Genomic DNA, 26,785 nt, shown 5'->3' with positions numbered 1-26,785 from the left:
CAGACTTACTGGCCTTACTTCTCCTCTTTGTCAATTAGTCTACATGCTTGTTGAAGAAGGTCAAACCCAGCATTGGATGAAAACTGCTAATGTAGAAAGCCCCGAACAATCTTTAGAATTCCAAGTAACTCAGCCACCAGCTCTTTTATAGGACAAAGTTTGTGCCATAGCCAAAAGGCTGCATCTTGCCATCCCAAGGGCTTTCCCTAAACTGGTAGACTGGAACAAAATTAAGGCAGGCACCCAGAAGCCTGCCAAATCTGTTCATGCTTGCTACAGCAGACTCCACATTGTTTTTAAAGTCTGGACTCCCTCTGGATTTTGAATCTCTCAGGGTGGCCTTTAATTCATTGTTTATAAATGGTTTAAACAGAGACCTATCTCTGTTAGTCAGTAGAAACTCGCATAGACTGGGAAACAAAGCCTAACCCTGATCTTGTCAGTCTAGCTCATCAGTTAACCTGTACCCCACACGATGAATCCAGAAGAAAGGCAACTAAAAATTTAAGTCTCCAAATTCAACAGTTGGAATCTCCCAAGTTCTCCCTATCAAACTCTTGTCATTATTTAAAAAATAAATAAATAAAAACAAAAAGAAAGAGAGGAAGGAACAAAGGAACGAACCAGGCAGGCAGGCAGGCTCAAAACAAAACCTGGCCACTGGAGAAAGGACTGCTACAAATAACAAAGGTTTAGATAATTACAGCTTTTCACCAGCCAAGGGTCGTCTCATCCCTATGACAGGGTTCTGAGGAAACACAAGGACTGTTTCCCATTCTACCATTAAATAGGCTGGGGGAAACTACTCTCCAGATTGAGAACCAACCTCTTATAATATTAATCAACACAGGAGCTACTCTGCCAGTGGTCAACTGCACTACAATTAAATAGTCCCTAAAAGCAAAATAAAACAACAACAACAACAACAACAAATAGTCTCTTCCTCAGAGTAATACATTTATTCCAATAGTGGGAATTCAAATAAGCTACAATGTGTCCTTATTTCTAAACCTAGACCCCTTTGCTTAGGACCTTTGCAAGATAAACACCCACTTCTCCTTGATAAATCTGCTCATGTCCACTTATTAGGATGAGAGCAATAAATAATAATGTTGCTCCCTGCCATCTTCTCGTTCCTAATCCCCATATATTATTGGCATCCATCCCTACCAAAAGCAAATTTTTCACCATAATCCAGTTACGAAGCACCTTATTCAGTAATTCCAATTGATAAGGCTCGTCAATATCTGTTTGATTCTACTTAGGAAAGATAATAGTATACCTGGACAATAAGGCCCCCAGGATTTTTGCTGGAAGTCCTTTTTACTTCTCGCAAATTTTAAAAGCTGACTTAGACAATATAAAATTTTCTGGAGACTCCACCTTACTACAATACTGAGGTAAAATAATTTACTTCTCTGATCACCCTCTAAGTCCTCCTCACAAGATGATATTCACCTGTTAAAACTCTTACGACTAAGGGATAAAAGGTCTCAAAGAAAAAGTTGCAGTTTGTTCCAACTCAAGTCCGATATTTAGGACATTTAATCCCCAAACCAGGGCTACCTCTAGGTCCTGGTAGGCTTCATGGCATCTTGAGCTTCTCCAAATCTAAGACCAAATGTCAATTACAGAGTTTGCTTGAGCTAGCTGGTTATTGTTGCAATCGAATTTCAAACTTCTCCTTAGTGGCCCAACCCCTGTGTGTCTTATTAAAAACTACTAAACCTGACCCCATTACCTAGGAAAACAAAGAAGAACTGGCTTTTAAAACCTTGAAGGAAGTTTTTAATAAATCCACCTGTCCTCGGACATCAAAACTATCAGCTACCCTTTTTCCTTTTTGTATATGAAAAGGAGGGAAATGCCCTCAGAGTACTTACCCAAATTCATGGAGGCTAACACACCAACCTTTAGGTTACTACAGCCAACAATTGGATCCCATGGTCCCCCTGTCTGTGCCTTAAGGCTGTCACTTCCACTGCCTTTCTGAAAGGCCACCGAAGAAATCGTTATCAGGATCTTCTTTGATGTCCTTGTACCTCACAAGATTGAAGCTCTCTTGAACCACACCCAACACCTCTCAGCAAGCCTCTTCTAGGAAATTCCCTTGCTAACCTTCCCTCGTATCATTCTTGTTTGTCGTATCAATCTCAACCCTGCTGCTCTTCTTCCTTTTTCCATTGGTGAAATCCCCATGACTGTTTGACTTTGACATATTACGTATTAATCCTTCATAATAACTTACACAAAACCTCCCGGGGAAAATGTTGATTTCTCATGGTTTACTGATAGCTCTTACCTGATAAATGAAAATGGTAAGTGGTGTCCTGGATGTGTGATACCAACTCCTTTTGAGGTCATTGAGGCTGCACTCTTACCTTAGGCTGCTTCAGCCCAACAAGCTGAATTACATGCTCTTACTCAAGCATGTATTCTAGCTAAAGGTAAGACCACAAACATCTATACTAGTTGTCAGCATTTTGAGACTAGTCCATGGTTTGGGAATGTTATGGAAACAACAAAGTTTTCTTGCTTCCAGCAGAGACAAAATTAAAAATGGTCCTTGTGTCCAAGATTTATTAGATGCCATACTCCTGCCAGCAGCTTTGGCTATTATTAAAGTCCCTGGGCATTCTAACTCTGATGCTCTGGAAGCCAAAGGAAACCACTCAAGATGTCTTTACAAAAAAATGCTGCTCTTATGGGATCCATAGACCAAACGTCTATCATGGTCGGGACAACTACTTCCCACAGTGATGACCTAAGAGAATTAACCAAAGATATACAACAATTGGTCCTTAAAAAAGAAAAAAAAAAAAAAAAAAGGAGATCTAAAGGCTGTTGGTGTCATCAAGAAAAGAAACTCTAGTTCTGACTACCAGTCCTGCCAGAAAAACTAAAATTTCCATTAATAACTACCATACATGAATTAAGTCACTGATAAAATGATAATGTTCATGAATCAACATTGGTAAAAAACATCTGCAAGGCACAAAAAAGTGCTTATCTTGCTTATTCCATCTGTCCTAAATTTAAATGAAGAAAACTCATCTATATTACCTCCAGGTATCTTAGTTTACCCAAAGAATCATTTGAGGTTTGGCAAATGGCTATCATAAAATTGCCCCCATCTCATGGATATAAGTACGTTCCAGTTCCAGTAATGGTTTATATGTTTTCATATTGGACTGAAGATCTCCCATGTAGACAGGTAAATCTTGTGTATCTGAAATGCTATTGGAAAAGATTATTCTCTTTTGGCCTTCATAGTGTCTGGGAAATCCATTTTATGACCAAATACTTGACAAGTCTATGCTGTCTGGCCAGTTCTGCAATACTTTCATTGTGTTTATTGTCCTCAATCCTCAGGACTAGTCTAACATACAAATGAAGTTATCGACTCAGCTAAATTAGTGGAAACCATCCAAATACCTTGGCAAAAGCATTATCATTGTTCCTTCTAAATCTTAGATCTACTTCCTTTTGAATGCATACACTTTCACAATTTAAAATAATTACAGGGAATTCCTGCATGGCTCAGTTGTTTGGGTATCCAGCTCTTGACTTTGGCTCAGGTCATGATCTCAGGGTCATGTGATTAAGCCCCAAGCTGGGCTCTGTAAGCAAAGCCTGGTTGAGCTTCTCTCTCTGCCTTTCCCTCTGCTCCTACCCCACCCCCCCATCCCCACGTGTTCTCTCTTTCTCTCTAAAAATAAATAAATCTAAAATAAAATAAAAATACTTAAAGGATGGTCAATGCACTTAGCCACAACTAACAAAGGAGGCGCGTATATGTTAATTTTGCAAAGACCAGATCAAGTCCATAGAGAATAATCACATTCTGGTAGAACAATCTTTCAACAGTGCGCTCCCTGGAGATGACGACATCAAACATCACACTTTTAGCCTGGAAATTTCATCTATTGGAAAAGATGTCTCCCAAAAGACTCTTCAACCTTGCTGAAAATGCCCCTACCACTGGTTATTAACTAATTCCTGTGCAGCCAAACTTCAAGGAATAGTTGTCTGGGATTCATGTATCGCATGTAAAAAACAAACAAACAAACAAACAAAAACTCGAATGGTGACCTCAAACTGAAAATTTGTAGGAACAAAGATAGATGACTTCTGGAGTAAATAGTTAACCCAAGATATCTGGACAAGACCTATAAAATTTCCTGTTCTTTTTTTAAAATTACTCTATGTTTAGTTAAATCAGGTCTTTCAGGTCTTTGGTTATCTTTCTTTTGTTTTTCTACTGTCCTTTACTTGAGATTTAACACATCCTTTTAGCCCCACATTACAAAAACTCTCTGATTCTGCTAAAATTACTGATTCTTGGATTTGTACCAGAGCAAATATTACTCATGATGAATCTGAATTGGTGGCCTGGCCACTATCTTTAGAAGGATGACAAAACCTATCTGGTAAGGATGTAGGATTTTCCTTTGGTAGTTTTGGAGCTATACCTGTCCTTCCTTCTAGAAGACTGGTTCCAAATACTATGGTTTTCCCTTGGGTGCCCCCCACCCATAAAGGATCATTTCTCACTCAGGCCTACACTCTTACCCCAATTTTTTCTTTATGTTTCAAAAACAGTGACAGAAATGCCAAAATTGTAGGATAACTCTTATTAAATATTTGTGACTATAGTATTTTATATGGTCCAAATGAACATGAACTCACTTCCTATTCCAGAAGACTGTACCATCTCTTCCATTAACATATCTCTATAGTGGGAAAATGAAAAGCATAATAATACCAGAAACTGGGAAGCCAATGTGTTCTCCCTCAATGTACTTCATTGGGAATTGAACCAAAAATCTGATGAATGGTGGAAACTTAACCTACTTTTTCCCTAGATATCTTCCAGGCCTCCACCACAACATTACTTATACTAGATCAGTTCACTTGTTATTTCAAATATACTTTCTTCCACTTCTATAGATATTTAAGATGCCAACATAACCATTCCCATATACTAATAAACTAGATTATCATGTGTTCTGTATAAATGATTATTTTTCTGATCATGAAATTCCCTCTTTCACTCCAGGAATAAGAATATGGACAAAGGGTCCCAACTATGCCTTACTCTTAGTAGACATTGAGTGTTTCCTTTTATGTGGAAGAAACATATATTCTACCCTGGCCCTTAATTGGAGGAGGTTATAGGATCATTACCCTCACCCCTAATGCCAAAATTAGAAAAACTCTTCCTGCTACTGCTTATATAGTTACTCTGGGGTCTTTCTCCTATCAACTTAAAAGGATATGTTGGAACTGGGTACATTATAATTTTGGTGACTGCTTAGCTATAACCCTGTAGTAGGGAGAAAGGGTTTGGGACATGCTTTCACCAGAGCTTTTTTCCTTAGATCAGAGTAGCAAACCTTGAAAAAGCAATTCACAATCCTTCTGTAATCATGTCTATCACTTCCAGTGTTTACGTCCAAACTTTTTAATATCAACTAACACAGATAGCCTTGCAGAAGTAATCCTACAGAACCATAGAGCCCTACACCTCGTCAGTTCTCTGCAGGGGGATCCTGCACCTTACTTGGGGAAGAATGTTATTTTTATGTCAATAACTCATAGAAAATAACACAAGAACTAAAAATAGCAAAAGACAATATCAGGCTGCTAGCAGAAGTTGGCCAACCTCCCAGAACTTGGGACATTTTCAATCTATTTAATTTAGACAATTGGGGAAACTGGTTGAGAGATATATTTCTTTTTTCAAGATTTAAAAAATGTATTTATTTGAGAGAGAGAGAGAGAACACATGTGCAGGCACAAAAGCTTGGGAAGGGGCTGTGGAAGAGGAAGAAGCAGACTCCCCACTGAGCAGGAAGCCTAATGCTGATGGATCCCAGGAACCTGGGGTCATGACCTGAGCCTGAAGTCAGCTGCTTAACCAACTGAGTCACCCAGGCACCTCCAGAGGTGTATTTCAATCAATAGCTATCAATGGCCTTTTGGTACTCAATCTGATCTTTTTAATTAAATTTCTACTGGTTTGCATTACTAAACAAATATCTGCTCTCCAAATGTATGTATGAAATAAAATTATTTTCCTCTCAAAGACTTTTCCTGAAACTCAACTGAGTATGGAAACTAAATAGTCCACCTTAGAAGGACATAACTGAGATTTTTCATTTTTCAATCCTCTTGTTATCCAAATGAGACCAAAGAAATTCCATATCATTTCCTTCCTCCCTAAGATTAGACCCCTGAGGATGGCCTTCCTCAGCTTCATGGGAAAAGACTCCTGAGGACGGTCCTTCTCAGCTTCATAGGACATACAATACAATCCACCTATAAAGAAATGATGTAACTGATGAATGGTGCTTTCTATGAAAGATCTTGATCAAAAGGCGGAAATGTAAAAGAATTTCAATCTAAAATGGAATCAGAGAATATAAAATCTAGAAATCTCACACACGTGCACTCAGGAAAACAAAACTTAGAGACGGAGAGACTGATTTCCCATAATCTCCTAATTTATAGAAAACTGATAATGTTGGAATTTTCTTAAGTTGACAGGGAGTTGGTCAGGATTTGCTTCCTATCAACCTTGGAAATTTTTGCTTATGGTTTCCAGAGACATGAACAAGAAATGACGCAGGTCCAGTTGATCTTCCAAAATAAGCTGAATTGAGCTTTATTTGTATGACTGGACCAGTTCTGTCTGCTCAGGGAATTTTCAAAGCTGGTCTCCATTTGTTTTTTATTTTAACAGATGCTAACTGAGCTCTCCCCTCTTTACATTCCCTGCCCATAAATATGGCCTGCCCCAAACCCTCAATACACTTGCCTGTAGCTTGCTACAGTTAACACGTCCCAAATTGCAACTCCTCTGCTACTTCCAAACAAACTATCTTTTTGACAATTTTGAACTTACCTCTTTTTCTTTCTTTCTTTCTTTCTTTCTTTTTAGGTCGACAGAAGGTAGACTACTTTTTCACGGTGAGCACTCTGATTTTGTAGCTTAGGAGTGGAGAAACAAAGTACCACCAATGCCTAATTCCTCTCCCCTGAGGCGGCATTATAAATACTTATTGCTCTATAGAAAACTTTCCCTCCCACTTCAGGGAAAGATGCACTGGAACACTTCTTCCTCCAGCCCCCAGACGCTTTGGGGGCTCCCCAGCGGTGCCGGAACTTACAAAATGTAGGGAATCCATGCCACTGCAAGTCTCTATCAGCTCCTAAATTCCGCTTCGCATTTCCATCCCTCCAACTGTAATGGAGAAGGGGCAGGTAATCAACAAAGAGGAGTTGGCTTCAAGAACTGAGGACAATCTGAGGAAGGCAGTCATTTACAGCCACGAGGCCTTTTGAGGGGAGGTGGAAATGGAACGGAATGCAGATATGGGCACCCACCTGGGCAAATATTTATTATCGTTGTCGGAAAAGAAGAAGCCCTTATATTCTCTTCCGAGCCCACTGACATGGGAGAGAGGGGGGCCCTGCTCTGTAGGCCCAGCCCTAGCACCGACCGTGAAAAGCATATGGACTCCTGCCTCTGCTCTCAAGGGTCCCTGTCCTAATGCACGCATTCCTGCCTGAAACACGGCGGGTAACCCAGCGCCGGGACTTGCGGCCGCGGGGCTGTCCTAGGGGGTGGGGGGCGCAGAAGAGCGCAGAGTCTCGGCTGGGGCGCGCACCGTGGGAGACCCCGCTTGGAGCCCGAGCGCTGCCGCGGACCATGAGAGCCTCGGCTCAAACCGTGGGCTGCATTGTGAGCGCAAATCTTCAGCAGAAAGGGGAGGACCTCTGCACGAAAGAATCAAGTCTGGCGGCCAGAGATATGGGCAGGTGGGGGTGGGAATCCATCAGCTTCGCAAAGTGACAAAGCCCTTTTATCGTAAATCAAGCTCAATCTCGCGCCCTTGAAGGTCCTCTTCCTTCAGTGGAGCTCCCGCGGAGGCGACCCGCTCGCTGTCCTGGACCCGGGAGACTCCCAGGACTGCGGGAAGAAGGACCGGGGTGGGAGCAGCGGTGGGAATCCCGGCCTCCGCTCCACTCGCCTTGGGAGCGCTTCTCCTGGGCTTCCATCGGCCGAGGCGGCGGTTCGCGGAGCAGTCCGGGCATCGCGAGCGGAGGAAGGAAAAAGCGCCATTTAGAGCGATTGCACTGGCGACCTCGAGGCGTCCGCGGCGAAAGGGCTTCGAAGCCGCAGACCTGAGGCCCCGCTCCTCCCCAGTCGGCTTCCACTAAGAACTTATTAAATAGGGACGGTTTAGAGTTGATCTGTCACTGAGCACTACTTACCACGAGATCTTTGGGTTTTTGAATTACTTTATTGATCTGAAGATTTTCTTCTTTGGAATGTGACCCTGTTTGGACTTAGAGCTAATCAGGAAACGCTGCGAGGGAGGGCTCTTTGTAATCACCTCGCGGACCTCCCCCGCGGGCGCCGTCGACCCTTCCCCGGCGCGCCCCTGGCGCTCGCCTAGGCTTTGCGGGGAACCCGGCAGCTCCCGGCGCTACGCTCCATCGCGCGCCCTGGGAGCTGTCTGTGGTGCTAGGAGAGGGAACTCGGGAGAGCGAGGCCCCGGGGAAGAGACCGGCGGAGGCGGAGAAGAAAGTAACTGAGAACGCCGTGTTGGCCAAGACGGTCCACCCAGCAACACTGAGACCGATAAAGACCTTCAAAATTCAGCCGGAAGGAGGGGAGGAAAAAAGTCCCTTCTGGGTCATCGCATCGCCCTGAGGCAGCTGACCTGTTTTTCCAATGCAAGAGGCCAGTTGACACCTCCCTTTTTCTGAAAGCGCACACCCTCAGCCCTACACACTTACCCCTACTCAGCCCTGAGGGTGTTCGGCCTGCCAGAAGAAAGAAGGGAGGGGCAGTGGGCCCAAACTATGCGCCCCAACTCCAGGGAAAGAATCAAGCGGTAGAGAGCCAGGCGGGGAACTGGCCAAGAAAGTGGGACCAGACAAAGACCTAGTGGGAGACTCGACGAGGCTAGAGACACTTTCCATGGTCCATGAGGGTAACCCCTGGGAAAGCCCCCACTCATCCTTCTGCTCATACCTCTCTAGCCAACAGCCAAGGCAAGAGCCTGCTTTCCCTTACTAAGAATTCACAGCTATGCAGGAAACATCAGTCCGCTTGGAGTCTCCATCCTGCCCCTGCCCATTCCCACCAGTAGTGAAGTCAGTCTCTTCCCAAGCACGTTGACTTGTAGCCTGCCTGGCTTTTTAGAAAACTAAGTAGCTCTCTTCCAGTATATTTTTGTAACCACGTGGCTTAACAGGAACTAAAGTTTCCTTAGGCCTGGGGAGAGCTTTTCCAAATATTTTTAGAAAGTTAAAAATGTAACAAAACAAACTACTCACAAGCCACCCGTTTCAAGAGGGGAGGTGGGATTCAGCAGACTCTTGGGAAAGAGCTGCCTAGGCAAGGAGTCAGATGGCAGGGAGAGAGGAGGGAAGTCTTGGTTTGAGGGTAAGTGGGTTTTATTTGCAACAGAGGAAATCCGCTGTCTAATTTGCCATAGTGTGGGCTTTCTTTTTAAGGGGTGGAGCAAAAATAAACTGATACAAGGTGGTAGGTATATTTGCTGGAGGCTAAAGACAAACCACAATCGTTACTTTACAACTCACTGAAAATTGCTGGTTTGGACTAGACTGGCTGGTTGCTGGCCAGGCATTCAACTTTTCACTTCACACTGACTACAGGTTTCTGTTAGGTTAGGTGGGGTCCTGGAGCTGACAGGGGGGTGGGCAAACCTAAAGGGGTCACTGTAGGTGTTTAAATACCTCTCTGAAATAAGCTCGTTTTCCTGGGTTTCTGTAGGAAGCGAAGATTGCCACTCCAAGCCCCTGTTTTGCTAGTCCCCAAGTTAATCACAGGACCAAACCAAATAAAGTCTAGAGCGCCCTTCAGACACCAAGTGAAACTAGGGGAAAAGAAAAGGAGCACAGCTCCCAGGGACAGCTGTCCTCTGGGCCTCCACAACGGACTCACATCTCCCATGAGAAAAGACCTTTGCCTGTTATCTTTGTTCCTTGCTTTTCAGGAAACCTAGGGTTGCACTCCTCATCTCTCAGCCAACCCCCATCTTTGTAGGGCAAGCACAGAAGAACAGAGAGACCCCTTCTGAGGAAAAGGATGTGTTTGCATTTGACTTTTAAGCAATAGTTTGGGGAGGTTTGAATGGAAGGGCACCTGCTGAGGTGTGCTTTGCCACACTGAAGCAGAATGAAAAGAAATTCGGGAACTCAATTTTCATCCTAAAACTACGCCCACCCCCAACAGCCAATTTGCCAATTTCAAAACATATTTAGAAGGGAACTGACACTTTTAGCTGCCCAATTTCAGGGGTTGAAGAAAACATGACTTGGAAGAAAAGCCAATTTAGGAAGACTCTGGTGCATCCAGAGTAATGGCTAACAGCAATGGAATATAAAGCTAATTAAGAAACCTTGGTTTCTATAGACACAGTGCATCCCCCCCGCATTGTCCACCTACGGAGTCCAAGTTCATTCAGCCTTGAGAGTGAAAGGACAGCAGACAGCCTCCTCTGCAGAGTGGCTGGTGAGCTGCTGGTAGCAGATGGGTGCTCTGGCCTTGTTTGTATTTGCAGGTTTGTTTATGTGTTTTTCCCAACTGGACCTGAGGTCATTCTTCATAGGGAATATGTTATGTGTGAACGCCGGTGCCTTCCCAGGTCCCTCTTGTGCCCAAAGCTGACTGGCCCTGGGACAAGTGCAGATAAAAGCTATAGCCAACCCCCCAACCCTGCCCTGGCTTTGGAAAGTGCCAATTTAGGCCCACGCAGACCATTTTGAACTATTGAAACTTGATTTTTAAACCCAACAGCAGCTAAGCTGGAACAAGGTGAGTCTCCTAGAGTGCCCAGGCATTGGGCATTCCCCACTGGACCCAGTGATGCCCAGTTTCCAGCCCAACCCAGCTGTCTTGAGTTTGCCCTGGCTCAGCAGGAAGAAGATGAGAAGGGCCAATCCAGACCCTTTTGTTAGAATCAACCGAGACCAAGACCACTTTTAAAGCAAATTGATGAGCTAGATAGAAATCTGCAAACCACTCCCTAATTAGCCAAGGTCTGATCAAGGCGCCTGAGGCAATCTCCTCCTGGATTTCACCTCTTTCTTTCCTTCTTCCTTCCCACCCCTCCCCAATACACACTCCCACAGCACTCCACTTTTCAAAAACATGTTTTTAACTCCACTAAGGTTCAGTATCAGAGAAAGTTGGAGGATGGGTCTGGATGTGTTTTAGCTGCATGTTTTACCCCTTTGACACTGTACTTGGGCAGGTGTGAGGCTAGAGACATAAGAATATCCAGATAGGGGATCTGACTCTAGCCCTTCAGGAAATGACCCTGGAGCTGCAGAAGGTGGAAGCAGCTCTAGAACTGATCCCCTGCTCAGTTGTTAGACGCATAGTCTTGAGTGCTGAGCCTAGTGGGGAGCCACTCTGGTGGGGTGCACCTGAAGCCAGGGCACAGGTACTACCTATAGTTACACCCCATTCTCTCTCTCTCTCTCTCTCTCACACACACACACACACACACACACTCCTAGAGCAGCCATCGGACCTCCTCCACCCTCTGGGCAGGGCCTTTCATTTTGTGGTCCCAACCCCTGCAAAGATACTGATAAAAAGCTTGGCACCACGGTCCTGGCTGGACTTGGATTCCTGCTCCAAGGCATCCCAGCACAACGAACTCACTAGGACCAGAGGTTCGCAGGGGCTGGGGGCCCGACGCCCGCCGGAGAATGCGAAGGCAAGGATCAAAGACGCCTCGAGGGTTTGTTAGCTGGGCCTCTCTGAGGCCCCCCGGTGCACTAATTGCGCTCCCCGCAGCCGCCCGCTCTCAGGCTGTCCCACCGCAGCGTGGCCGCTGGGCTGAGGGCTACGGAACAGCTGCGAGGCCCGAGGAGCGTTCAGCCGCCCGCTGCCCGGCGCCGGGGACACTCACTGCCCCGGGGAAGAGCCCCAGGAGGAGGAGGAGGGGCAGAGAGCCCCGGGTCAGCTGGGGCTGGCAGGCAGGCCAGGAGCGGGGAAAGTTGGCGGCCCACTTGGCCGGCATCAACAGCCTACGAGCAGAGACTTCTCTCCTGGCCTGGCCGGCTGCTCTGAAATCATCCACTTAAAAAAGAAAGGAATTCACACATCAAATAACTGCTCGGAAGAGGCCAGCAGGAAAACTGGAGCTGTTTTTATATAAGTCAACCCAAAGTCTTTACAGATTTTATAAATTCCTAGTATTACCAGAGGGATTTTTTTTCCCCTAAATCAAGTCAGGCATCTCATCACAGTACATTCTGCTTTAGTAAAATCAGCTCCCTTGAATTTCATCGCTTGTTAAAAAAAGATAAACTTTATTTTTGTAATTTTCAATCACAAAAAAATCTATATTTTTGTCTAAGCATTTATTTTACTGAATCAAAAAGACATGAAAAGAAAAATCATGTTTTACTAACGTATATAAGTGACTCTTTTTTGGACAACATATAATAAATATGATATATCACTTATCACTCAGTCTTTCAAATGTACATTTTTTTTTTCATATTATGGAGCATGCCACTTTTCCAAAAGAAAAAAGGTCATGAGAAATCAGTGCAAAGTTCTCAATTACCCTCCTCTTTTCTCTGGGGCAGACGGAATGTCCACAGCAACGCCCTGTGCCTCAGAATTGAGGCTGTCTGTCCATCTACAATTCTCTCTGCCTCTACGGCTTCCTCTCCGTGCCCTCCATACTTCCCTCCTTACCCCTCCCCCCTCCCTCCCTCCTGCTTGTCCCTAAAGTCATTTTTTAAAAAGAGCTTGAGGTTCTGTTTTAGTTGATGTTTTCACTTACTGGTCGCACTTTGCGTGGGGTCGGCGTTTTCCCCAGTCACACTGCTGTGGGGAGCTCCCCAGCCCTGTTTCTGGGGGTTGGGGAGATGAGAGCAGAGGGCTGGTTCCTCTTTGGGGGCCCCCCTCCCACTGGTGAGCGGCTTCTTCTCTTACTTCTCGGCTTCCCGGGGTCGCTCCTGCTCCCGAGAGAGGCCCTGCGGCCTGGTGCGGGGCGAGGAGGGCAGCTGTCCGGCCGGTCGGGGTGGGGACGGGAAGGGAAGGGACTGCAGCGCGGTAGATCGCTGTCTCTTCACCGGGGGTGCGGGGTGCCTGGGATGGGGCTGGACAAGGGGTTGAGGGCCGGCTGCCCCCCGGGCCCCAGGCCGTGGATGAGCACACGGGGAACCAGGGGCCGCTGCAGCTGGGGATGGGGCGCGGGGGGAGTCCGGTACATGCTGCTGTACATGGCTGCGGCAGCCGCGGCGGCCGTGGTGCTGTCCACGCTGCCCAGCAGGCTTGGGTGGTAGAAATAAGGCGACGGGAACATCCGCTGCAGGGCCGAGTAGTTCCCCGCCTCGGCCAGCAGCTCCAGGCCCACCGCGGTTTGCCGCTTCCACTTGGTCCTGAAAAAAAGCGGGCGTGCGCGCACCCTGCAGCTGTGGGAACAGTCCAGGCACCAGACCTTTTCTTCTCTCACCCTCTCCAGGCTTCTCTTTCTTGGGGCACAGAAAGACTGCAGACTGCGAGAGCTCTGAGAACGAGGAATGAAGCACATCTCCTAGGCCCCCTCCCCACCCTCTTGCTCACAGAATGGCCCAAATTCATGTCAGTTTCATAAATTACACCCTTAATGTCTGAGACATTCGTAAATGAAATTCTATAAGCTTCCCTGCCTTTTCCTCTCTGTTCTGCTGTTGCCCCTTACAATTGGGTTACTTCCTGAAACTTTCCTGAAGGCCAATGGAGACCAGTCTTTCTATAGGCAGTCTTCTCCCTCCTCCCCTAATTCTTTTCCCCCAAGGGCCCCCCACAATCCCAGAGTGTCCACTCTCTGCCCTTCCCCCTTTCCTCCAGTCCAAGTGAGAAGAAACCATAAACAAAAGGACACAGAGACTCCTGGGCCTCAGACCCTGTCCCTCTCAGTCCCCAGAGCTGTGGAGACACGTCCCTCTCCACAGCCTCACAGGACCTTACAGTGGGTGGGGGGGCTTGGGGCAAGGAAGGCACACACCAGCGTTTCAAAATTAAATTCATTTGAAGGAGGGCTCTCCCAAGGTGACAGCACCTCGGGGCCATTTGGGTGGGGGATGCATTTCAAGATATTTTCTCCTCTGAGAGAGAGTAACAATTAAAACCTGTGATCAGCTTTTCTTGGTCTCCTCCCTCCTCCACAGTACCCCGCTAGGAAGAAGCCAACAGGCCTTTGCTCAAATGCCCCATGAAGGAGCTCAGGGCTGGTGGGCCATCCATACCCAGCAGCTTCAGCCAAATTAATAAACATGTCGCCCATTTTAAATTGGCTACAAATGACACTAATGTTTTCCGACAGAATTAGGGTGGCTGAAGCCGTATGTAATGAGACAGAAAATTATGGTAAAGATGACAACTGGATAGGCATTTCCAACTGCACTTATGGACGATTAGAAGACAAATGAGAGAAAAGGAGGGGGAGGAAAAAATCTAGACAAGGGTGTCTACTGCCAGGCTTCGAAATACGGCACAACTTCAGCCTCAGCTTGCCTGGGTCCTCGCTACAGTTCAGAGCCTGCAAGCGCTGCCAACCCCTTTCCGGATTTCCTTTCAGTGGAGGCAGTGGTTCCTGGCAGGCTCTGAGGTGACAAATCTAGGGAAGGGACAGACCCTCACCCTGTCTGGCTGGCTGTCTCAAAAGCCAAGGCAAGGACATTTAAGCTGAGGCCAGTGGGGCAGCTCCTCCTGGATCGAAATAGCCAGGCTGTGTGACCAGCTGCAGACCTTCGGAACCAGCCGGGGGCAGGCCCAAAGGGTACATGGCACAGGCTCTATGGACCCGAGTGTCAGCTGCACAGATGTCTCAATTTGAGAAGGTGTGGCTTAATGGATCTGGGGGCAAAGTGAGGGGAGGGATTCCAGCCACTCGGGTTTGAGAGGAAAAGTAGCATATGCCAAGACACTCAGAAGTGCAAAATGTTCCAAACTCCAGCTGCCGCTCCATACGTCCCTCTCACCTGGGGGGTGTGCTTCATCCCTGCTCCAGCCAGAAAGTCCCCAGGGGCCCACTCTGGGGCCTCTGAGTCCCTGGAGTCTCCCGGGCCAGGAAGGTAGAGGACCGGCTCAGTAGTCATGACCTGGATGGTCAGACGCCTTTGCTCACCCCCCACACACACACACAACATCCCTTACCTGCGGTTCTGGTACCAGGTCTTGACTTGCGTGTCCGTGAGGTTGAGCGCAGCTGCCAGGTCCATGCGGTCCTGCACACTCAGGTATTTCTGCCGCTCAAAGCTACGCTCCAGTTGATTGAGTTGGTGGTCAGAGAAAGCTGTTCTGGCTTTGCGAGGCTTTTTGGCTCTCACAGGGGGACTCTCTCGGCTACTCGTAATCTCCCGGTCTCCTTCCTCCTTTGTTCCTATGGTAGAAACCCATAGCCATAAGACAGTGTGGAATAGGAAGGGTGGTGTGTCCTCCTGGCACACACTTCCACATTCCCAAGCCAGCTGCTGGTCTTGGGGGACTATACTCCCACCACCCTTATCACACACAAACTTGGACCTTAGCCAAGGACCTTAAGAGGAAGAGGACCAATTTCTGGCCAAAGAGTCTAGAACTTTGTGCAGAACTACTAAAAGGATTCTAAAAGGTTGTCTGATCTTCCCATCTTTGCAAGTTAAAAAGAAAAAAATATTTTACAATATAGGGTTCTTTTGTTATTTCGTTCACGGGGTAGGGAGTGGGGAGATTCTGTCCCATTCCTTTACTGTTTTCACTATGACTTCATTTTTTTTTATTTGGTACTTTTCAAAATACCTTTCTACTCTGTTGTTGGTGTGTTTGTTTATTTGAGGAAGAGGCACCTTTTCATTTCACTTTTTCTGTTTACAGAAAGTTAAATGCATTTGCTTTCCCTTTCCAGATACACTTGGGAAATAGTGGGATCAAGTTCTCTGCAGCTGCTTGCGTCAAGTCTTTTAAAGCTTCGGGAGGAATATGTCACCCAGACACCAAGTAGAGCTCAAAATCACTGAGCCCATCCAGGTGACAGCCCAGAGATTTCCGGATTCTATTTGTCAACTTTGGTTTTTTACTGAAATGCTGGGAAATCGATATGTCAATCCCTCTCTGTTTGTACCCGTTTTTGCTGCACTCCTTGATCTTCCCTGCAGGAAGAACAATAATCTCTCTAATTGACCCACTGGGGAGGTTGGTGCACAAAAAAATCGCCAGACCAGACTGTACATCTGTTTTGGGCACTATTATGCTAATGTTATAATAGTAAAATGAGGAGCCAATATCCTACCTTTCAGATAGTCAGCACACATCTTTCCCAGAAATGGCAAAGGTTAATACTAATAACAGTAACGAACTTATTAGTAAAAGTAAAAAAGAAATCTCCTGGTATGTTAAAACTCTTTCGTCGTGCAAAGACAAAAACATTTCCTTATGTAATTGAGGAAAAAATGGAAAAAGGGAGTTGAAGCACAGTTTCAACTGCTATTTTCTGATTTTACAAAAATAAATCCAACTCCATAAGATTTTACTTTCATAAATGCTATTTCCCAATTACTTATAGGGAGACAAAATCTTACTGAAATACAAATAATTGGTAGGGGCCATGGAGTGAGAAGGGCATTTTAAAAACTGAAAAACTGATTATAAATTTTTACCATAGGGGCTTCCCTACATTAAACAAAATCTAATAATAAAAAAAAGTTACTTTGTTAATCAACTCGGAAATTTTTTCTTCATTAAATCTGGTAATTCCTGTGATGTTTAGAAAATGCAGTGTGTGGGGGGGTACTGAAATAATTTGCATTAAAGAATAAACGCCACGTTGTGAACACACCCCTAGACACCACGCTAGCTAAGCCGGTCTCTCTCTCTCCCACCTCCCCTCATCCCCACCCCCCAGGTCTCAGCTAGAAAAATCTCCAGTCCTTCCCTTTTATCAACGAAAAGTATTCCGGTCAAATCCCCTCCGCATCCTCCCTATTCCTAATACATAGAAATTATATAAAACAAAGAAAGGAGCAGGATGGCGGTGAAGGTTGAGAGGTGGCTATGTAACAATAAACCGAACTTCGGACGAGTCCTCGTGTCGCACGCCCAGGCCTTCCTCCCGCTTGCAGTTTTCGACCGGGGTGCAATCGCCCCAGAAGCTCCCTGAATAACTCCCCAGCCGAGACTCGAGGGAGTCTGCAGGGGAGACCAAGAACCAGAGGTCGAGGAGACACTAGATGGCTCGGGCGGCCGACGCGGCGCGACTCACCGTGGCATTTGATGTCGCTCTGGGAATCTTCCCGCTTGTCGAGTTTGGTTTTGCTGTCCTCCTGCTCGAGCTTTGGCCTGAAGCTCTCGTGTGCGGCGTTGCTCTCCTGCTTCGGGGTGTGGTGGGGAGAGGACACGCTGGTGCTGTAGGGCGCACACGCCGCCAGTGGTTTGCTGTCGCCCAAGATGTCCTTAATTAAAAAAGAAGAGGTGGAAGTCCTGGGGGCCGAGGCGGGCGAGCCCAGCTGCTGGGCCGGCGGTTGCTGCTGCGGCTGCGGCGGCGGCGGCGGCGGCTGCTGTTGGGGAGAAGGCTGCAAACTTTGCGTGGGGGCCGCGGCGGGCGGCGGCGGCGGTTGGCTGTGGTGGAGGTGGTGGTGATGCTGGGGCCCTTCTGCGACCAGATGCGTCTCCGGGGGCTCCATGGTGACCGAGATGGGAGAAGAAGGCGCCGTTCCTACGGTATCAATCTCCGAACAGGGGGACGGAGTGGCCTGACTCCTAAAATCCGCGGTCCTGGCCTCGCCGAGCGGGCGGAAATCTCCATTCATCATACCGGGGCTGCCCGAACTGGCACTGGACAAAATCGTGTCTATTCCAAAACTCGACCCGCTGGCCCCTTCCATTGTTGTCATTTCTACATGAGGTCCACGCCACTTCGCCGCTCAGCAGCCGCCCCGACCAAGCAAAGGAAGCTATCGATCGTAAAACAGAATAAACACTAAACAATGTTGTCGCAGCTTTAAAAAAACAAAAAAAGTGGGGCGGGAAGGGAAGGAAGGATCATGGAGGGGTGGCAACCGGTGGACACTTTCGACACTTTTTGTTTTCCTTATTCATAAAGTAGGGGTGGGGAGAAGGGGAGAAAGGAAGAGAGAGGGGGAAAGTTACAAAAATTGTTGAGGAAGAACGGAGCTTGCGCTCCAGGAACGACCGCGCACGTGGGGGCGGCGGTGGCGGCGCAGGGGACTCAGACGAAGACGCAGGCGGCGGGAGGTGACCCCGACGCCGCCGCCGCCACCGCTGCCGCCGCCGCCTGGGTCTGCCCACAGCCTGGCACCAGGCGGCAGCGGCGGCGGCGGACCTGGCAGGTGCAGCGACCGCGGAGCCCGGGCGGTCGCGCGCCCTCGGAGCTCCCGGGCCGCTCCCCGAGGTGGCTGCTGCGCGCGACTCGGCCGCCCTGGAGCCGAGTTTCTGAACTTTCTTGGAAAGTTGTGGAGCAGACACCGCCGCAGTGGTCGCGGCAACACGAAACGGAGAGGAAGAGAAGGAAAAGAAGGAGCAGGCGCAGGCGGAGGAGGCGGCGGAGACGCGGCGCCGAGCGACTCCGGCCGCTGCCGGGCGCGTTCGCTTGTAATCCGGCTGCTCGCGGGCGGCGCCGACCCCCTCGCGTGACGTCACGGCCTCTGCCGCCGCTCTCCGCGCCGCGCGAGGCCCGCGCCCCCGCCGCCGAGGCCGCGCGCCGGGCCCCGCGCTCCCATTGGTCGCGCCCGCGCGAGCGAGCGACGCCGACGTCCCGGGAGCCAATGGACGCGCGGCTCGCGAGCCCGTCAGCGAGCGCCGCTTCGGCCCCGCTGCTCTTTTGAGAACCTGCTCAACCCCTTGCGTGCAGCCGAAAGCCGAACACCTAGTCCTGCGGTGATTCCGGTGTCCACAATCACGCGTGAGGGCAAAGGCAGAGAGGAGAGCAGAGGTGGACTAGAGAAGGGACCCGAGGGGTAAAATTAAACACAAAAAACCCCACCAAGTCGAGATCGGTCCGTTCTCCCGAGGAGTCCGAGGAGGGAGGAGAAAGAGGACAGGAAGGGAAAAGGAATCTGGCGGGCTCACCTTCGCACTCCGGCGCGGCCGCCCTCGCAGCATCCCCAAACACGCGCTTGTGTAGTCCAAGGACACTGAGAGCGGGAGGGGGGTGTCCCTGAAGGAATCCACGGGAAAGTGTGTAACTCCAGCAGCCGGACCTCTGGGTGGGCGGGCGGACTCGGGGCTCTGATTTCTCCCCGGACAGCCCCGGCGCCCGAGCTGTGGCCCCCTAGGCGGCGGGTCCCCGACGGCGGTTAGAGCGCGTCCACTCTGCACTCTCGGGAAGCGTGGGGGGGAAGGGTCCTGCTGCTCCAAACCGCGGTCACCAGTCTGGTCACCAGTCTGGGCCCGTGCTGGAAGAAATGCCTGGCCAGACACTTTCTCCCGAGCGGGGTAAATAATGCCCCGAGGCGTTCTCTAGTGGCGAGGAAGGCGATGGTCCACTGTCCGGCTGGCCCGGGGCTCAGGAGCCCAGGTGGCGGGGCCGCGGCACGCGCTCCGGCTCACCACTCGCCAGTTCTCTCTCTCTCTCCGTCTCCCCCCACCCCCAATCCGGGAGCTCATTTGGAAAGGAAACAGTCACTGTGGATCCACTGGGGACCTGGAGCGTGGCATGACTGTGACGCCTCGTCGGAGGGTATCAACTTACATTATTTTCTCTAGGACGTCTCCAACCTGTCTCTTGTTGAATGTCAGGGTAATGGGAAGTGCCAGTGACAAGACGGCGTATTACTCCTGATTAAGTGCCGTGTCAACCTAATTAGCAGAGTAATTATAAGGTGCTAATGAATGATTCAAAGTTCTTTGAGTTACATTTTACTCCAAATTACCATTTTAAGAACCCTATGAATCTGAGTGGCTGGCATCGCTTCCGTGACTAGGTGCAGAATGATGGTAGAAAATGGCCTTTCAAGTCTCCAAGGGCTGGGCCGAAATCTGGGGTTTAGTTGCAGTTCCGAAGGTCCCTTTCTATGAAACAGATTTTTTTTCCGTTGAGGACGGGGGCGGCTGGCGGGGGGAAGGGGGGGCGACCGGGTGGTGTCCGGGACGCGAAAGATCTCCTGGGACAAGATGCTGCCTTTCTGTCGGAACTGCACCCGCGTGAGCCCTCGGTCCGGGAGGGGGTAGGTTCGAGAGTCATCCTTCCTGCTCTTTACTAGGGAATTCGCTGTGTTTGACCCAGAAAAAGCCCGCGCTGTTTCAAGGGTGTGTTGAGCTGTTTCTTATCTTTGTGCGGTTTGTTCCCGGGTCTGTCTCTGAGGAGAACTGCAGGGAGAGAAAAGACCAAGGCGAGATGTTCAATCCGGGCAGCTCTCGCTTTTCTCATAAGGCGAGGGGAGTTTGGCGGAGGAGCCGGGGTTGGTGAGCCAAGGCGGGGACGCGGCGCGAGCTGCAGGCACAGGCCGTAGCCCGCGGGAGGGCGTGCGGGGCGCCCCTCGGGAGCGCGCGGTCGGCCCGCCGGCTGGGGTTGAGCTCCTCTGGCCTGGGAACCCGCAGAGGGCCGCGATGATGTCTGGAGAGGGGTTGAATCGGCCACCTCTGGAGCGGAAACTGCCCACTGACCAGACCCTCCTGGGAGCCTGCCAGCCAAGCCTCGGCCTGCCAGCGGGCGGGTATCTCGGAACCACCGCCCGGACTTGCGCGGGCATCTGTCTTATGGAAGGCCGCAGTGTCCCACCCATAAGGCCGTGGAGCCGAACCCCCTCGCGCATCCCTGGCACAGTTGGCTTCTGTGGGATAGGCGCTGGGACCGCCCGAGACTACAGGTGTATGCTACCCTTTATTCTCCCTTCCCTAAATATCAGTTAGGGCTCTTCTCATTCTGACATCACCTGTCACTCCCCAAACAGGGTGCGTTTCCTCCCAAACCTGGGGTTCCACCCGCACTTCCCTCACTGACTGTTCTGGGTGGGAAGTGGGGAGGAGAAAAATCTAAGATCCAGAACTAACGGCACTGCACAAATCAGTTATTCTCGACCTTGATAAATAATTCATTTAAGCCTGTTTTTGTTTTCTTCCGACGCCTAAAATGACTCAGAGCTCAAAAGGCTGATTGCACAGCTTGTGTTGGACAGTTGAACAGGATTTTTTGCTTGGAATAATTCACAACATTAGCAGGGGAGGTAGAAATATGACCCTACGAAAAAAAAAATGAAATCTAAAAAAAAAGGGTGAGAGGACGGTGAAAGTTTTACAAGAGTGGTGTTCCTTTTATGAAAACTCTAAAGCAAAGAAAATGGAAGCCCAGTAGGCCCCACCTTGTGAAGGTCTCAGATCCTGTTTTCTTAAGAAAAGGTTAAGATCATAGGAGGTTTCTTTGGGTGGGATGTTAGGGGATCAGCTTTCCGCATCATAATTGTGAGGGGATAACACAACCTTGACTTTTATCAAGGCTCCTATCTTTGGGTCCCTACTAGAGAGGATATGTTAGTGGTGGCCTGAATATCTAAAAGAGGGACTCAAAGACCAGATTGCAAACTTAATGAAGAACAAATTCTTCAGAGCTGGGTTTTTGTTCCTTAACTTTTTTCAGTTCTTCTCCTTCCCTCTTTTGCCATTATTTTTTTTCCTCTGAGAGTATATATAATCCATATGCCCAAGAAATCTCATACTTTCTAGCAGAGCAAACACAATTAACTTTTTATTTTAAAAATATAAATTCAGAAATAGAACGGGGTGTAGACTAATCATATTTTCAATTCCCACGTAGAGGAAAAGAAATACATTAACTGGATTTAATCTCAGGTTTTACCACTGAATTTAAGATACAAATAAATATAGTCCCTAAAGCGACATAGGTTTCAAAATGATCTTCCACTTTCAAACCTTCATTTCCTTTAAAAAAAAAAAAAGACGAATGAAAAAAGAAAAATTCTTTAATTTTTGGAAGATTTTGGAATTCTTGCACAGAAAGCAGTTATTTGCCGAATGTGGATAATAGAGAACAAACTTTTCCTTCTGCTTTGAAGGACATGTCAGTCCTGAGTCAGTCAGTGCTCACTCCCCACCATAAATAATAATTCAAACATTCATGATTTTAACAAGTTTTGTTCCTTAATACATGTATCTTCCTTCCTTCACTTTAACAAGTGAGATTTGGCGTTGTGTTTAAACTGGAGCATCAGTTTTTTAAAGGAAGTGAACTTTGAAGAAATGCATCTATAGATTACGATGAATTTGGAAATGATGTTTCTTCCAATCATTTTTTATTTTGAACGTCTGCAAGTGTCTGCATGATGACAATGCCAACTGACGGGAATGAAGTGCAAAGGTGCTTCCTTCCACTGGGCGGCGCCAAGAGCCCCGAGCCGAGAAAGCAGGCTATTGTTTCTTTCTGTAAAAGATGCAAGATGTACAAATAAGCTTTCCCTCTTCTAAGGATGGCTCCCTGATGATAGCGTGACCTCTCAACATTTCAAAGCTACAGGAACGTCGGAAGTTTTCTTTATTTTTCTTTTCAGTATATGAATATATTTCCAGCTGCTTAAGGACTTGATGCTTACTTATATGCTTGGAAACAAAATGTAGTAAAGAGAAAGACATGAAAACCCTGAAATTGAGTCCCTTAAATAGAGAGAAACCAGGGGAGTGGAGAGTGGGAGCAGAGAGAGAAAAGTAAATAGATGAAAAAGAATAAGGTAACTGAGAACTTTTAACGGAATAATAAATTAAAATGATAGTCTTTGCAATCACTAATTGTTCTAGAGGAACAAAAGTTTTGAGAGAGAGTTCTGGTATCATAAGAAAATTTGTGATAGCCATGAGCTTCATCACAGCTTTAAAGATCCACACTTTAGCAGAGATCTAGTGAAGCTGGCTCTCCTTTGGATGTTAGCTGTGTGTCGTGCCAGAGTGATCAGAAGGAAGGCCAGTGGAGATGGAGAGAAAGAATGCTAGAAGAGGGAGTTTTAATCCCATTTTTCCACTTTCCCATGCTCTTGAGTAGGGCATTTAACCTTTCTGATCACCACCTTTCTTCTCTAGTAAAGGAAAAAATAGTCCTTACCTGGAGCAGGGTGGTTGTGATGACCAAATTAGACCTTCTTTTAAAAAGCTCTTTACAAAATTTGAAACAAGAGATCGACAAATGAACAACGCAAAGGTAGCGGTTGTTTCTAGCTACAGGCAACGTACAGTAACCATGTTTGATTTCCCATCCTCCTTACCTCACTCATTTTGTTCATTCACTCAGTCATTTAACAGTACTGTATGTGCCTTCTATGCCAGGTGCTTGAGAATGAGACACTAACCCACCTCCGGGAGTTGAGGGGAGCTTGAGTGTGATGGAAATTGTCATCGCTGCCAAGACGCCTGCTACATTGGGGGCGCAAAAGAGAGAGTGGGGAGCCCCGCCTGCCTTGGGAGGAGTTGGGGGAATACAGAGGCTTCCTGAAGGAAATACAGTGCATCTTCAGTCATGCAAAAGAAAAGGGAGGTACATCCCAAGTAGGGGGATTTATATGGTAGCTCGGAGTATTAACTGTGCAAAAATGTCCACAAACTGTCCATACTTTTAATCTCCTGAGAATGGAGTTGGGCTGTAATTTGTGGGCATATGTTGGCTCTAGAGATCTATGCTTCGGGAAGAGCACCTTGGAGGGAACAGAAATTGACTAACTGCGCATGCCTACAGACCTCAGCCGCAGAATTTTGCAGCTGATTTGATTACAGCCCCAGAGATGGCCCACCTCCTCAAACTACAACTCGTCTCCTCCTCTACTCCTGCTTCCTTTCTTCTTTCTAGGGTTCTCGATGTGGAAGGAGAAAGAAGTCTTCCTTAGAGGCAGGGGTGGAAATAGAGGAGATGAGAAAGTGGAGGCTGTTGGAAGAGGATGGGGAGTCGGTTTTATTTCACTCCTCAACTAAATCATTGCCCATTGAAGATCAGCTCCCGGGGAAATGAAAGGACCTCCGTGTGACACCGTCACGTCCCACTATAAAAAGAATTCTGAGGCCTCTAAAGCTCAGGAAGGTAGCTGAATCTTGTATCAACTCCTGAGGTTAAGAGGGAATGGAGGGGCGGAGGCAGAGGAGAAACGAAAGCCTCAGAGCGCTGGGCGAAAATGCCAATCAGAGAAGGGGAAATTCATTTGCGATGTTAATTAACAAGCGGCTAATTAAAACGGCACTTTGAGCGCTAATCAATCGCCTTATTAAGTTAGAGCCATCACTGGAACAAATTGAAAGCTCCCCGCCCCGGCTCCTGCCTCTGGTGAGGGCGGGGTTGGATTCCCAGACCTAGGGAGGTGTGGGGCGGTCTCTGACCGCCCTGGCAGCCTCTGAGGTCTACAGAACCCTCCAACTCCTCCAACTCCAAGGTTCACCTCTGCGGAACAGCCCGCCCCTACCCTGGGACTTGATGAACCGGACAAGTGTCAAGGAGGCGATTTCTAGTCCAGACGCACTCGGCGGGGAAGAAGAGGTTGCGTGGGAGAGAACTGGATCCGCGACCCCGCACGTTGGTTCCCCCAAATGTGCAGGAATTCGAACTATGAGCCGCAAGCGGGGAGAGGGAGCAATTCAGCCCGAGAGGGGGCGCTCTCTGGCCGGGACCACTCATCCCCACTTCTCCGGACAGAGCGATTGCTTTACTTCGAACGCAGGTCTTAGGCCCTTGCCCAAATTCAGCCCAGCAACCAGGAAAGAACTGGGCTGTCTTCGGGCAGCAAGGTCAGGCTAGCCAGCCACCGTGGCTCTGTCTTCTTGGGCTCCATAAGAATGGGGTGGAGTGCGTAAAGGGAAGAGCGAGTGGGACGCGGGCACACCATTTCCAGCCACTTAGTTGCCTCCCAGCCAACCCGTTCACGTTTCCTCATGGCTTTGATTCTCCAAACTCGCTAAGAGAATCAAGAATTTGAATCTCTATTTTGAGGAGCCTTCCGCATATCCTAATTGTTAAATGCCTACTTTTCACCAAATTCCCAAGGGAGAAGTATTTGGCAACAAGAGGGGGCTGTGAATTTCAATGCTAATTAAGTGGGGTCCTCCTGCAACTCCACCTGCCTGGAGGCCGTAGTTAAGGCAGAACACACCCGGCGCGCACACCACAACATTCCTGGGGTGCAAAGCAGAAGCTCAGTTGAAGAGGGGCCCCGGCGGACTCCTGTATGGCTTAGCTTTTTACCGCCCGTTACAGGAGAGGGGGGAAAGAAAAAAAAAATAAGGGACGCCGTTAGAAGGAGGTCTTTTGCGTGGCGGGTGATAAGTGGCGTGGCCCAGGGTGTGTTAATGTGTCTGCGATGACACACGTATGTTCTCAGCTGGCCTGTGGGCTCGCCTTCCCAGAGATGCGTCTCGGACGGCGTCTGCTAGTGGGTCTGAGCATGCTTGGGGTGTCCCGGGAGAACCGAAGGAACGGCTCCCACGTGCAAAGTTCAAAAGCATTAATATTTTCATCATATTATCATTATTCAATATAATAATATTTGCTCGGTTAGCGGCACTAATTAGGCCACATTAAAACTGTAGTGTCTCCCTAATGGTGCGTAATGTGCCCACACTCACATTTTTCTCTCTGAGGATGGGCGGCTTTGGGCTGGCAGAGGAGAGGAGACAGGCAAGCAGTGGGATGGATTAGGGTGTGCCGCCTCCCCAACACACACACACACACACACACACACACACACACACACAGACCGCAAGGTATCTGCTGAGTGGGGTCTGCCGTCTCGGCAGGGTCCAGGGGACCCTCTACTGTGCTTTCTGCCCAGCTCCGAGCACCCCGCAGCCAGCTCCCGCGCCTCGGCTCTTTGAACTCGGCGGATTGATTTTGCTACCTTTCCCCTGTTGTGTGTGTGCCTTCAATTGGTTAGGTTTTTAAGGTTTGGGAGGGCCGATGAGAAAGAATTAAAATACTCTTTAACTGGAGCCCCTTGGCCGAGAACTGGAGGTCCCGCCCCCCAGCTCGGCGCTTTTAGGATCCCCTTCCCAATGGGAATTTCTTTCCGAGACTCCTGGGTGGGAGTGAAAAAGAAGCGCCCGCTAAGCAGGTCGGTTGTGGGTCTATTTCCTCCTCTTGGTGCCCGCGGTCGGCCCAGGCGTCCTGCAGCCCTCGGCGAGGTGGATGTTAAGCTTGGGGAGAATGCCCCTCCCGCGGGCGCTGCGGCGAGATCACTCTGAATATGTAATATATTTGTAACGCGCGATGAGGTGCGATATGTGTTCGGGAATGGGAGTGGGGTGGGGTGGTGAGGTTGAAGCCGGATTGGGAAAGGGGGGGAGGCACAGAACTCACACTGTACCGCGCAATCTAACAATCTGAACATTTCTTTATTAAAAGCTGCTGCGTGACATTTACACTGAGCCACCAGCCTCTGCCTCTAATCCGGGTGAAAACGTATTGAACCGCCGAATCGTGGCTTCGGCGTGCGGGGACTCTGCGGTGCGCGGCCTGGCCAGACCCCTCGGCTGCAACCCGAGGAGGCGCCTACCCCCTACCCCGTCCCACCGGGGAGGGTGGGAGAGGTGCCTCCAGCCCAGCCGGGGCGCCCAGGTGATACCCGCATCCGCACTCTCGCTTCGCCCCCCCACCCCCAAAGCCGTCCGCCTCCGCGACGCTCTAATGACCGAATCCAAACCTCTAGTCCTTCCTTCCCCCAACAAAGAAGTAAACTTTCTTCCTCTCCCCTGCCCCTCCCCCATAATCCAATCGTTTAGAGCTGCTGTTTTCCTTTTGTCAGATTCCTCCTCCCGGATCAG

General features: G+C 48.6%; 1 protein-coding gene across 2 annotated transcripts; it reads right to left on the bottom strand.

Moving 5' to 3' along the window:
- Positions 1-12,456: 12,456 nt before the first annotated feature.
- Positions 12,457-19,321, bottom strand: BARHL2 (BarH like homeobox 2). Of its 2 annotated transcripts, XM_032302851.1 has the most exons (4): positions 19,115-19,321; positions 17,289-17,979; positions 15,206-15,431; positions 12,457-13,446 (listed from the first exon to the last, which is right to left on the bottom strand). In XM_032302851.1, exons 2-4 carry the CDS (start codon positions 17,917-17,919, stop codon positions 13,134-13,136), a joined length of 1,170 nt encoding a protein of 389 aa, XP_032158742.1. In that variant the 5' UTR covers positions 17,920-17,979; positions 19,115-19,321; the 3' UTR covers positions 12,457-13,133. The 2 variants fall into 2 exon arrangements, with proteins under 2 accessions (XP_032158742.1, XP_032158741.1); XM_032302850.1 differs by lacking the exon at positions 19,115-19,321 and having other exon boundaries at positions 17,289-18,638.
- Between the last annotated feature and the right edge of the window lie 7,464 nt (positions 19,322-26,785).

Source organism: Mustela erminea, chromosome 10 (assembly GCF_009829155.1).
Source record: "Mustela erminea isolate mMusErm1 chromosome 10, mMusErm1.Pri, whole genome shotgun sequence".
NCBI lineage: Eukaryota > Metazoa > Chordata > Mammalia > Carnivora > Mustelidae > Mustela > Mustela erminea.
The sequence above is the reverse complement of the archived record's forward strand: the minus strand, read 5'-3'. Positions and strand labels throughout refer to the sequence as shown.

Bases quoted from the DNA above. Each gene is read 5' to 3' on its own strand.
- BARHL2 (XM_032302851.1), bottom strand. From the start codon at position 17,919: ATGACAACAATGGAAGGGGCCAGCGGGTCGAGTTTTGGAATAGACACG. The intron at 15,432-17,288 runs GTGAGTCGCGCC...TTTCTACCATAG, and splicing joins GAGCGACATCAAATGCCACG to GAACAAAGGAGGAAGGAGAC. The intron at 13,447-15,205 runs GTAAGGGATGTT...GCTTTTTTTCAG, and splicing joins ACCTGGTACCAGAACCGCAG to GACCAAGTGGAAGCGGCAAA.